The sequence below is a fragment of the Hemicordylus capensis genome, chromosome 4 (genome assembly GCF_027244095.1).
Source record: "Hemicordylus capensis ecotype Gifberg chromosome 4, rHemCap1.1.pri, whole genome shotgun sequence".
Lineage (NCBI taxonomy): Eukaryota > Metazoa > Chordata > Lepidosauria > Squamata > Cordylidae > Hemicordylus > Hemicordylus capensis.
Window position 1 is genome coordinate 44,703,892 of NC_069660.1, and position 13,822 is coordinate 44,717,713.

General features: G+C 45.3%; 1 protein-coding gene across 1 annotated transcript in view; it reads right to left on the reverse strand.

Annotated features, from left to right (window-relative positions):
- Positions 1 to 4,655: 4,655 nt before the first annotated feature.
- MAP1LC3A (microtubule associated protein 1 light chain 3 alpha) overlaps positions 4,656 to 13,822 on the reverse strand; it is a 42,364-nt gene continuing 33,197 nt past the window's right edge. The window contains exons 3-4 of the mRNA XM_053247515.1: positions 8,646 to 8,752; positions 4,656 to 5,808 (exon numbers count right to left, since the gene is read on the reverse strand). Coding sequence (XP_053103490.1) covers positions 5,646 to 5,808; positions 8,646 to 8,752 — 270 coding nt within the window. The 3' untranslated portion in view covers positions 4,656 to 5,645. The remainder of the gene's footprint in view (positions 5,809 to 8,645; positions 8,753 to 13,822) is intronic.

Consider the following 13,822-nt stretch of genomic DNA (forward strand, 5'->3'; position numbering starts at 1 on the left):
GATAGAGTAGGCCTGGAGCAGGGCTGCACAACTTTGGCCCTCCAACTGTTTTTAGACTCCAGCTCCCATCACATCCAACCACAGTGGCCAGTAGTCGGGGTTCATCGGAACTCATAGTGCTATGTTTCTAGGAGGACCAAAGTTGTGCAGCCCTCCTCTGGAGGCATCTGGCTGGCCACTGTAGGAAACAGGATGCGGAGGACTAAATGGACCTTTGGTGTGATGCAGCAGGCTGTTCTTATCCTCAGTAGGCTGATGTACTATCTGCTACCTCCAGGTCAAAAACAGGATACCTCTGAATACCAGTTGCAGGGGAGCAATGGCAGGAGGAGGAATATGTCCTCATCTCCTGCTTGAGGCCTTCCTAGAGGTATCAGATGGGCTACTGGGCAAAATAGGATGCTGGAGTAGACAGGCCTTGGACTTGATCCAGCAAAGCTCTTCTTACATTCATGTGACATGATGTTATCAGGCTGTGTTTCTCCACCTCTGCAAGTGGCAGCCAGTGACATGGAGCAGCGATGCGGAACCTCTTAAGCATAACATCCTGTCACAGGTTGATGTGGTAGAAGAGGAGCAGACACTGGGTAACCGGTTTTGGTAGCAGATCTGTGTCTGCCAGTATGCCTAGTTCTGCTGAGCTGTGAATATTTGAATACTAGCTGCTAAAGTCTGCTGTTGTAGGGGATTGTCTAGGATATTGCAATCCCACTAATATAATGGCTGTCCATTTGAGACAGCACCGCTCCAACATGTCCCTGACTTATAAAAAATTGTTTAGAAGGGCAGTAGACGTCCAGCAGCAGCATGACCAGGTGGCTTTTAGTCTGACAAAGAGGGTACTTCATCTGAAGTTGGAGCATTTGGCAGCATGACAGAGACTGGTGTGTGGAGACAGCAAAATTACTCTGGATTTTCAAGTTTAGAATAACAACCCATTTTCTTCAAAGTGTCCACTGGGATTTTCACTGATTTTTTCTCTTTTGTAGACTGGAAATTATTGATTTTTCCACTCTAACCTTAGCATGAGTTGTTTCCCCGCTAGCTGTGTGTTGCATCCGGTGTATTATTCTGCTAATGACAGCAGAAGAGGGGAAAGTGTGTTGGGGCAGGCGGGCGGGGAGTGTGTGTATTGTGCATTTACTATTTACTCGACTTGGGGACCATTAGAAGCTGGAAGTGGATATGTACGTGTACTAGTTAGCTGAAAGTGTCCCTAGTCCATTCTTCATCAAAGAGCATCAAACTCATTTAACTAAATGTAATTAATGAAACATAATATTTTCCCCTGCCTAGCTCAGCTGTGCCCCGATTCTATTATTTCCCTCCCTCATTTTCATCCTTTTAAATCCTAATCTGGGCTGGCATACATAAGCCTGGAGCTGCAACATCCTGGTACCAAGTAGTTGCCATGGCATCAGCCATTTTCTTTTCCATGTGACTGATTGATTGGCATTGCTGGGTAGGATCAGAGAGGCTGGTCCTTCTCCAGTGTAGCCTAGCTGTGGTGTCCATGTTGGATGGGGTATGCAAGTTGGTCCCATGTTAGGCTGTGCTTGGCATCAGGCAAAGAAGGCATGCCCCCTCGGTTGCTGTTGTTCCCCTGCAACTGGTATTTGGAGGCATCTTGCTTCGAAACATGGAGGTAGCCTATAGCCCCTGGCTGCCTAGAACACACGCAATAGTCCTCTACAGGTAAGATGGATGGCAAGCAGTGGGCAAACGATCTTTCAGAAAGGCTTGCTTGTCTGCAATTATTGATACTGAGGCTCAGGCAGCACACTGTTTGCATGAACTGAAGCCTTGTTATGCTTCAAAACACACAGGCAATGCCTGGTGAAATCTAGAAAGCCACTCGTTTCCTGGGGATGGGGATGGCAGGGTGTTGCATTACTCATTCCCCCTGCCTGTCATGAGCAGAAGCAGGGTGAATTATGCCAGTCAGCAAAGTATATGCCATTTTGTATTATTAAGACTACTTGGATCTAATTCATGCAAACAGTGGCTGGCATACCACGCAAGGGTGCACCAGGCTAGCAACGTTGTGCGCATGCAAGTCACACAAATGCAAAAAACTGCACAAATGATGTTATACAAAGGGGAAGCCCATTATTTCCAACATACACACAATGTTGCTGGGCCGACATCCCCTTTTGTTGTATGTCAGCCACTGTGCGTTTGTGTTGCTGTGTAAACATGTAAGCAGGGGGGCTTGCGAATCTTCCTGCAGCAAGTACTATCATCATCTTGAAAATATGTTTCCAAGATACTGGAAATCGGTGTGTTTCATTAGCTCTTGCTTTGTACTGTTCATTCTCCTGTTTCTTTTGGCATCTGTCTTTATGCACAGGAGCAATGCCCAGTTGAGCACCTTTTCCACTGTGTTGCATGGGAAATGGCCAGACTACATGCAAGGCTAACAAGCCGGTTTTGCCCATTCAACCAAAGCTGCCATCTTATCTCCTCCACTGCAGCAGAGTAACTCCTCCTGATTAGGATATTGCTATTGATATTTCTGGAAATAGCTCCTGAACGAGTGTAAAATAATTTCCAGAGGAACAACTAAGATATTTTGATTGATTGATTGATTAATTAAGTGCCATCAAGTCGGTGTCGACTCTTAGTGACCACACAGATAGATCTTCTCCAGGATGACCTGTCTTCAACTTGGCCTTTAAGGTCTCTCAGTAGTGCATTCATTGTTGTAATAGAGTCCATCCACCTTGCTGCTGGCCATCCTCCTCTTCTTTTTCCTTCAACTTCTCCCAGCATTATGGATTTCTCAAGGGATTTACTAAGGTGTACAATAGGCTTGAGCCCGAAACATTTCAGAGGCCATTATAAAGGCCTCCGAAATGTTTCGGCTCGGGGGGGGGGGGGGCGCCGCCGGCGTGGGTTTGGTACTTTAAAAGCCTCCCACCGCATTTTCCCCCACCAGCACTCTGTTATTTTTAAGCCCCTTGGGGCGGCAGCGTTCCTCCCTGCCATCCCATTTCCCTCATTGGCTGGAAGTAGCGACCGCCCGTCCGCCCCTCGCATGTGTGCACGACGGATGGGTGCGGGCACACTTGCAGTTGCTACTTCTGGCCACTTCCGGCTGATGAGGGAAACGGGGCGGCAGGGGGAACGCTTGGCCACCCCTTGGGTGGCCAAAGGGGCTTTAAAATAACATTGTGCCAGCGGGGAAAATGTGGCAGGAGGGGTGAGTACACCCTCCCTCGCCCTTAAAGTACCACCCCTGCTGGTGCCGAATAACATTCGGGCACATCCCTAGTGTACAACACTAAAAGGAAATGAAGCCCCCCGGGAGCAGATGCCTTTCAGATGTTCAAAACCCGGTTGAGATTTCCCCATGGCCATACCTTGTGAATAGGCTCATTATGAACATATTAGAAGCTATCCCTAGTTTACTCAGAAACAAAAACAATGGCTTTGTTAGTTAAGGCTGGACCAGTCCACAGAAGCTGTGCCCATGATGCACAAAACATCCACCTCCCACATTGACTGCTAGAACAGTGTTCTCAAGGGTTCCCAACATTGGATCCACAGATGCTGGACTACAGTGCCCATCAACTCCAGCTACAATGGCAGAGTTCCCAACCTAGGATCCCCACAACGGCCTTCAGACATTCTGGTGGAGGATGATGGGAGTTGTAGTCCCACAACATCTGGGACCCAAGGTTGGGAACTCCTGTTCTAAATAACCAAGCACTATAGCAGCATAGCTTGTAGTTCTCTACTGGAATGTGGATTCCCAGAAGCAACACCTATAGCAGCAGCAGCACCACCACCACCACCACCACAAGGAGTTGATAGGAAACTCAAAATAGCTGTGCTGTAGCAACCCCTTTTTTCCTTAATGCCCCTCTCGGTCAGGTGAACATTGGAGAATCCAGCCCACAGAGGGCTCATATGTCTGGACAGACTGAGAATGATAAAGAACATAGGTGGTGGGGATGGATACTACCAGCTCCAGGGCAGGGCTATTCACTAAGTTAGCCTACCTCACTTCTTGGAGCAGTCTCTAAACTGTTAAAAAAAAATCTCTTTTTAAAGAGATCTGTTGAATAAATGTTTGAGCAGGAAAATCAATGTGCTGAAACAAACAACAAAACCAAAGAAAACACCCCTCCTGAACCATGGGAACACAACAGCTCTATTCAGACATTATGCTGAATGCATGTATTGATATCTTATACACTTCTGCATGCTCCTGTGTGAATGACTGTACCTGCGTTCATTTAAAAAGTGAACCGGGTACAGGCCCCTCAAATGCATGGTACAGATGGGAAGTGTACTGCTTTACCAGTGGTCAATGTTTGAATAACCGTACTTGTGTAACCTGTACACTCATTCAGACTTAATGTCTGAATACGGCCAGACTGTACGTGCAACATTGCAGAAGGGAGGAGAAAATGGGGTTAATCCTGCAGCAGAAAACCCCACACCTCCTGTTTTTATGTACACTCATAAACAGCCAGCAGATCAGTTAGACAGTTTTAGATACTTTTCCTTCCCCTGCTATGAACAATAATTACAGCAGTAGTGAAATTTTGCACAGGGATCTTGTCTCTGAACTCCATTTGGTGCATCATACACATGACCAAGGCATTGTTGAGGTAGGGGAAGAGAAACACTACTAATCTTAGAAGACACAATTTTAATTTATCTTTATTTATATAGATATTTGTATAGATTCAATTGGGTGGGTTTTTTTTCCTTTCATACACGCTTTTTTGGTATCGTAAAATTTTTAAAAAGGAAAAAAAGTAGCAATATAAATCAGTACATTCCGTGAGTGAATGGTCTGTTTATGAAAACAAGACTAAAAGAAGAGGAAGAAAACACAATCCCATGCATGCAAGAGACCAAGAAAGGAAAGAGAGGCTGGCTTGTTTTCTTTTTTTAAAAAACCAGCCACCTTAAAAGGCAAGTACAAATATCAACAGAGAAGCAGCACAGGGTACAGATGTGTGAAAATTAACCTAATTCCACTCTCACTTCTACTACATTTTAAAGTGCAAAGAAGCTTGGGTTTGTTTGAATCTACATAATACAAGCAAATTATATTCCCCATCCTGCTTAAAAAACAATAAAATAAACCTAAAAGATATACATTATACACAGTCTTGTAGAGACACCTACATCTACTTTGTAGCACCAAGAATTGATATGCAAGTAATTAAAATCAATTAAAACTCAGGAGCAATGATACTTACTTCCCGCCGCTGTAGACTTTCTGCCCTTTAATAAAAGGTTCAGTGGACCAGCCCACCCCCAGCCCAGCCCTGCTCTAGCAGTCAAGGAAATGATTTATTTTCTTCCTCTGCCTGCAAGCCCTGTCAGTTTGGCATTGGACTAAAAAAAGGACATAATGACAACACAGAGAAAGAGAGCGGTGGGGAAGGTGGGATGGATGGACCAGGGAGGGCCACACGCAAGGCGAAGAGGCAATGGCAGGGAAGAGTTGAGACTTGTGGGTCACACACAAACACACACACTGAGCAAGGGTGGAGGAGCACAGATGGTTCTTGTGTTGCTTCTGGGCCACAACCCTCTCTCTGTATGGTTTGCCAAGACGGGGAGAGTTGGGGGGCAGGGGTATCAATGCAACAGTTTGGAATCAGTCCTCTGGTGTTGTATGCTCAGTAGCCAAAGGTCTCCTGCGAGGCATAAACCATGTAGAGGAAGCCATCCTCGTCCTTCTCTTGCTCGTAGATCTCAGAGATGGGGGTGGAAACGCTCACCATGCTGTGTTGGTTCACCAACAGGAAGAAGGCCTGGGTGGGATTCAGCTGCAGCCGGCGCCTGGGGGAAGTGCAAAAGGCAGTTTGGGACATAAGAAGAGTTTTGCTGCAACAGGTCCAAGGCCTCTCCAGTCTAGCATTCTATATCCTACAGTGGCCCACACATGCCTCTGGGAAGAACTAAACGACCATGCCAGAACAATGCTTCCAGCTCCCTGTCCCCTGTAAAAGGGGATGTCCTTTCTTACCCCATTCATCTGAAGCCACCAAATACTGAACTTGCTAAGAACTGGTGCTATATCCTGAGAAGCTCTGCATGCAAAAGGGCATAGTAAGAACGTAACAACAGCCCTACTGGACTAGGCCACTGCCACTGCCACTGCCCCCCTGCCACTAGTATTTGGAGGCATCCTGCCTCTGAACATGGAGGTAGCCTATAGCCATTAGGACTAGTAGCCATTGACAGACCTGTCTTCTATAAATGTGTCTTATCCCCACTTATCCCAAATTATTCCAGCAGTGCTAAAACAGAGGTCTAGCATACAGGCATCATTCAGTTCAATTATCACTGAATACTAATGGAGGCAGGGGTGCCAGGATGCAGCAGAGATGCCACAAATGGCAGGAGTTTGCATCCGGTCAGGATCTGGCACAGACCAAGGACTATAGTCTCCGCTGCCTTTTCCACTATTGCACAAACTGACTCTCCTTTTTCCATGTCAGAAGGCCAATGCATGAAGAGAAACCACACATGCACCATAACCTTATCCTTCTAATTCACAGAGGAGAGTTACACCATCACCACACCCTTGCAAGCATCTGGCAAGTATCAGCACAGCAAAAATGGCAATGGGCAGGGGGGAAGGGAGAAAAACTCTTTGTATTAAAAGCTATAGTTCAAAAAGTGCTATCTTGTTCAATTTTCATCAACAGTCTTTTCCCATTGCAAATGCACAGGGACATCAGTAGCTGCTTCATTCCTGGTCAGACCATTGCTCTATCTAGCTCAATATTGCCTACCCGAATAGGCAATGGCTCTCCAGGGCTTTAAACCAAAAAAGAAAATTAAATTAAATTTTTTTAAAAAGATCCACCCACCAAACTGAACACACACAACTCGGTCCAATAGTGAAAAATATACGCAATCTATAACAAGACAAAGCCATGAGAAATGATATTGGAGAAACAATCATATAACATGGGAGAAATAATAAAGTCCATGATGTGGAGAACGGTAGAATGCATAAGTAAAGTCCACACAATGGTGACCTGGTGACCTCAGTTTCAAAATATCTTCTTCAAGTGGAAGTTTGTCCTGGCGAAATGACACTCGTCCACAAAAGTATCTTTGTATCTTATGAGAATTTGCTTGAGATAACATTCTAGAAGGGTTTGTAAGAGAGAAAAACGGTAGAATGAAGTTTGTGGACGAGTGTCATTTCACCAGGACAAACTTCCACTTGAAGAAGATATTTCGAAATGGAGGTCACCAGTTCACCATTGTGTGGACTTATGTATTTTACCATTCTCCACTTCATGGACTTTTATTATTTCTCCCATGCTATACAATTGTTTCTCCAATATCATTTCTCATAGCTTTGTCTTGTTATAGATTACATATAGTTTTAACAACAGATTTACTGGACTAAGTTGTGTGTGTTCAGTTTGGTGGGTGGAACTTTTTTTGTTGGAGATGGAGTTCCAGTGCATCGACCTTTTGTACCAACTATCCTAATGACCACTAGGGGCACTGGGAGTAGAGATAGTGAGTAAGGGTCTCCCTGACTGTTCTACCTGTCTCTACTCTATGACCCCTAATCTGACTTCCACACTTCCTGTGCTGAGTCACAATCCTTCCTTTCCTCCTAGAGAGCAGATGGAAACATCTCTCTTTCTCCTTACCTATCAATTAGGTAGTCCTTTAGATTAGGTTTAGGTCTTTCCTATCCAAATGTATTTAAACAATAAATATTTAGTATTTAGTTCTACAAGGATCTCCATGTGTTTTCTCTAATAGCTGCAGCAACTATACCCTCCTCTGCTACCCACTCTGTAACTGGAGTGTGTGCTCATTCCCCAGTGCTCTGCTGTTTTTACCTATTGAGGGTAAAAATTAACAACCTCTAAAATGTTTGTTGGTGTGTTTTCATAGATCCCAGTGCACTTCATTTATCTGCTTCTCCAGGGTTTCAGGCAAGAGCCTTTCCCAGCCCTACCTGAAGATACCAGGGAGTGAACCTGGGGCCGTCTGCTCACAAAGCAGATGCTCTACCACTGAGCTGCGGCCCCATCCCATTGCCCCCACTTCAGTTCAAGTGGTTTAAGTTGGCATGGGTATATCTCTCCTCAGCACAAAGCAGAGAAGCAGATTATTGTTTTCCTAAGCAATATGGAGGCTGCAAAGCCACTTAATCCTCAGAGCCAATCATCTTCGTGAAGAGGCAGGGTTCTTTTGCATCAATCTCAAGACCCTGCCAACCAGTATCTGCAATGGTCTTCTTGGGAGCCAGTCAGGAGTGTCGCAAGGTTTTTTGCTCTATAGCCAGGGCTGATCACTTGGAAGCCATGGAAGATCCTTGGGCAATTTCTGTAGCAAGTTGGCTGTGCCAGACACTAGCACAGAGACCAATATGGCTGGTACCCTTTCAACTGTGCCATCCTGGGCACCAGCCTCATCTATATGGTTGAGACGGCCCTGGGATCAATGTCCTTGTGCTATGCAGCTATCACAAGCTGGTAAAAATGCAAGGGCCACAGCAAGGAAGGAAAACCTGTCCCCATGACAACCAAAACAAAATTCTGGGCACACTCCATTCTCAACAGGAAGGAAGCATACACTGCTTTGGATGTATTGCCAGGAGCAGATCACAGCTGGTTGCTTTGAGGCATTTCACTTACCGGATTATTTTTACCAATTCACTCATATTGACATGGTCAGGAACTAGGAATTTGGTCTTATCCAGCACAGGCAGCTGTTTCTCCCCCTTGTATCTTTCAATAATGACCTGGTGAGAGAAATGGGCACAGTCAAATCCTTTCTTGTCCTGTTCTATAAAGACAGTTCTTACCAAACCAACCAGTCTTTCAGAAGGCAACACACAAGTGCTAGAAGGTCATAAAACTTTCGTTAGCCTGTCCATACACTCCAAGGCACAGAAGGCTAGGCTCTTTCCTACTGCCCCATCCCAAACTGATTTTCCCCAACCAAGTTATTTCAAACACTCAAAAGCATAAACCAAGGAGATACTACTCCCTGCAAAGGGTTCAAAAATCTTGTGAGCCAATAAAAACAAGCAATACAAAGATTATACTGTTACAACAGCACGACACACAGAGATTGGACCTGTGTGGTAGCAAGACCACCAGTATACTGAGCAGCTGTTATTTAAAAGAAAGGACGAGATGCTGGCAAAACCACTTTTTTGCCTCAAGCAATGGCCACGTTTTCCCTTCACATCATCATTAACCCACCATATCAGGGCTACTCAGGTCCCCAGATGCTCTTGGACTTCCAACTCCCATCATCGTCCGCCACTGTGGCCGGGGGTGATGGGAGTTGTAGTCGAAGAACATCTGGGGAACCAAGTTTGAAAACTCTTGAACTCTGTTTTTCTCTGCTTCTCATGGTGGGCTGGCAGAGCTCCAGCTCCAGCTCCAGCCAAGGTGTTTCCTGATGATACCACAAATGTACATAAAAAGGATGGCCCACCTCAATATTAAACTGTTAACGGAAGTTACAGAGACATCACGTCCACACTATGACTCCATGTACCACAACTACCAAGAAACCTAGAGAAATCAAACCTGTTCCCCAGGCAGGTCTAGGGGCCAAGCAACAACCCAGTGGCTAAGCACTTGCTTGGCAACAAGAGGGTCACAGGTTCAATCCCTGATATCTCCAAGGAGTTCTAGGGACGACCCCTGCCTGAGAACCTGAACAGTCAATGTAGACAAGGAGTGAGCTAGATGGAGCAATGGTTCGATTCAGTATAAGGCAGCCTCATATATTAATGCAGCAGACTGGACAGGGCACCTCACACTAACAGTCCACATTGTCCTTGCAGGAGTGCTATTGTGCTTTCCCATCCAACCGGGAAAAAAACCCCATCTATATTCTCTATTGCTACAAACGCAAAACCACAACACTGTACTTCTGTGTAAATAATACAAAATAAACTACCTCATCCTGTGTGCAGAAGAATTTCCTTGACGGAGGGCCATTGTGCACACGCACTCTCTCTCTCTCTCTCGCTCTATATATATGTGTGTGTGTGTGTATTAAACTGTTAAATACATACACACACACACACACTCTAAATTGCCCAGAGATGTGGAGTTTAGAATGGTAAACAAATATGCAGAATGAACAAACAAGCAAACTTGGAAATGGCTTCTAAGTCACGTGCTTGAAACTGGGATACCAACACAGATGAGAAAGAAGCCCAAACCAGGCTGAGGTAGAAAGAAACACCTATATTTTGGAAGAACCTTGTTCAGTCTCCCTTCAGTCCTCTGTATGCATACTGAATGTGTGGTGCAAGGGAAGGCCTTTCCACATCGTACACCAAGGCAAATCCAGGTCTGCCACTGCATGTATGACTGATGGAAAACTGCAGCTAATTGTGGCCCCCGATTAGCATACTCTGTATAATGCATGTTTGTCATGGGCACACTTGACAAAACACAAGATTGTTTAAATGTACACCACAAATATAAAAATGAAGTGGCCCTAAGATGACTATTTATGACATGAGATCCTTGGCAGAAACCGTTTTTGTGAGCCAGATACAACACTAACATAACACTAAACTCTAACAGCCCCTGGACATCTATTAGAGAGGGGGTGGGGTGTGTGTGTGTATTTTGTTTTGCATCGCCTTCCACCCATTTAATATGCTTTATAAATCCTGACATTTGATGCACATTTATTTTCTGTAGTTTGAGTCTCACATTTTGGTTGAAGTGATGCCTCTTGTGAGAATCTGAAATGCCTCTTCTAACCTTAATCCTGAGACACAGAAAGAGAAATCTTCGGGCATAATGTGAACACACAAACCTAAAGGCTTGTTATTCAGCTTTATCAAGCAAGCCGTGCATGAGAGCTGTCAGTTTGTCCCTTTTAATCCTGAAAACAAGGAGATTTATATTATGCTGGGGGGACCACACTCAGCTCTTCATTTTCTAGGAAAAGAGGTGTGCCAAGATCTTGAAGTTCCGCCTCTACTAATCTCAGCTGTCAACCAACTACAGTTACTTTACAGTGAGAGAGGAAAACACCCTATATGAACTCGGACATCTTTATTATTTCTTAATGTCTTGTGATAATTGGGATTAAAAACAGTTTCTAGGTTTGGACCCTAATCATGTTGGCAACTCTATTTTTTATTTCCTTTAGATAAGTCATAAAGGAAGCTGCCTTTGCTGTTTCACTGCGTTATAGTCCTTCCTGAGGATCCAAAGCATGAGAGAAAGGGATAAAGACTCCCTTGCAAAAGTCTCACACTCCTGGAGCGAGCAGCGGTGCCTTTATGAGGCCATCAGAAGTAGCAATCTTGGCTGAAAGCCTAACATGCCATGAAGAGGGAACTGGGCCTTGTTCCAGTGAGAATTTGACGGCAGCTGGGCAGGTCGAATGTCTCCTTTTGGCCCTGCAGCAACTCTGAGGGGCTTATTCAGTCAATAGGTGCATAATCTAATGACATGTTACCAACAGCACCAATCCCTCACAAAGCCATTTCTAGCCCACAAATTATGGAAAGCAGGGGAAGCAGTGTGGATGCTGAGTGGAGGAAGCCATCCTGCTGTTTTCCCTACTGCTTTGTTGTAAAAACAAATGATATAGGACTATGCAGAGTGGAGGGGAAGACTGCCATGCATAGTGCAAACCTGGAACCAGCACCTGAATTGTAAAGCAAGGGATAAGTAAGTAGGTAGACTAGAGGGTTATGAGGCACAAATATCTAGGCCAGGCTTCCCCAACCTGCGGCCCTCCAGATGTTGCTGAACGACAACTCCCAGCATCCCTAGCCACAATTTACTGTGGCTGAGTATGCTGGGAGTTGTAGTTCAGCAACATCTGGAGGGCCAAAGGCTGGGGAAGCCTGATCAAGGCCATACTGTAATAAACACCAGATTACATTTCAGACAGCCATCGTGAAGTTTATATTCAGTTCATGAATAAAAACCTATTCTGTCAGCATCTATTAATGTCCAAGATCAACCACCACCACCACCAATGACAGCCAGTGGATTTCTCAAAATGTGAAGAAAGCATTATTATACAAATACGACAAGTATTTATATAAAACTTTTCAACCAAAGCTCCCAAAGCGGTTTACATACAGAAATTAATTAATTAATTAAATGGCTGCTTGTCCCCAAAGGACTCACAGTCTAAAAAAAGAAACATAAGAAAGACACCAGCCACAGCCACTGGAGGGGTGCTGTGCTGGGGCTGGATAGGGCCAGTTGCTCTCCCCCTACTCAGTAAAGAGAATCACCACTTTTAAAAGGTGCCTCTTTGCTCAGTTAGCAGGGGTAACTGATCCTAGCCCTCAGTGACCCCTGTGCAGGGGCCAGCGCTTCATGGTGCTGTTGTTAAAAGTACACACGCAGGGTTCAAATGCCACCCAAGGTGGAAACCCAAGCAACACATGAGTGAAACCATGCAAAGAACGCACACTGGTGGGGCCTTCCTCTTCAGCAGGCACTGCTCAATTCTAAGCCAAGCCAAGGTCCTGCCTGCAGTTCTCAAGGGATGCAGCTGATCATGGCTGGAGGACTGATCTGGGCTCAGAAAGTGGGCTGTTGCTCTGGCTTAGGCTCCTGCCCCTTTCAGATGTCAAGACAGGGATCAAGATCACTAAACTGCATCCCTGCTTGCTTAGGGGATAAACCAATTAATAGAAAACTTTAAAAGATCAAGGACCAAGTGACTGATATCCCTGGGATGTCCCTGCCACAGAAGTGCTGCCTGAAGGGCAGAGGTCTAGAACTTCACAACAGATAACACCTGCATGCTTACTGTACAAATGCATGCTTGTTTACAGAGGGAAAACCTAACAGGAGAATGTAAGAATTGCCCATCGTGGATCTCAGACCACCCACGGCGGCATGCCATTTCCAGCAAGTTGCCTCTGGGAGCTCACAAGCAGGGGAGGTGCAGGTGCAGGTGAAATGAATCGCCTCCATTTTGGAGTTGGCCACTGCTGCAGAACCTTTCTGAACAATATGGACCCTGAACCTGTCTTAACCAACACTGCCATCAACAAGCTGTATTATCAGCCCTCCTTGTCTGCCAAAAGCATCCCCTAGGGGGCGGGGTCAGATTTTAAGAACATGTGCTGCACCCAGTCTCCAGTTCTGGCAGTTTCGGGATGATGGCAATGAAGAGAATAGATCTGACTTCTAGGCCCGAATTTCATTTCATAAAGTAACATCTATGTTTGAAAGGCAGCAAATAGCAGGCAGAAGTGCACAGATGCTACTCAAGTGTCTGGTTAGTGTCTGTGACAAATGCAATTGCTACCAGGTTACAGCCAATCTTCTAGGTCTAGAAAATCCATACGCACTACTAATAGACAAAAGAATGACAACCACACAGCAGAAGTCTGGCTGGCTTCAGTGACTTCTCTGCTGATTCCTCCTATTCATTCTGCTATCTGCAAGTGCTTGCGGGTGACTAATGGCAATGTCAGGAGACATCCTTTTAATTATCAGCCCCCACTCAGCCTGCTGGAGGCAAGCACTTCTACAGCAATGCGAGGAGGCTGAGCAGGACTGTTACAACAACAGCAGCTGACTAGTGCTAGGAGATTATAATGACAGCCTCAGAGATTTGTTTCAGGACTCTGTTCCAGCAAGTGGATGAGATGATACTACTATAGCAAGTTATTTATTTATTTGGCTCCAGCAGCATCCTGGGTACTATAAGGAACACAGAGGTGACCGACACAAAATCTCAAACGTGGGTCCCCAGATGTTATTGGACTACAAATAGCCCCTCATCCTCAGTCACAATGGTCTTTCCTTCAGAGAGGAGAGCAGGTGTTGTGGTAGAAAGCATGACTTGTCCC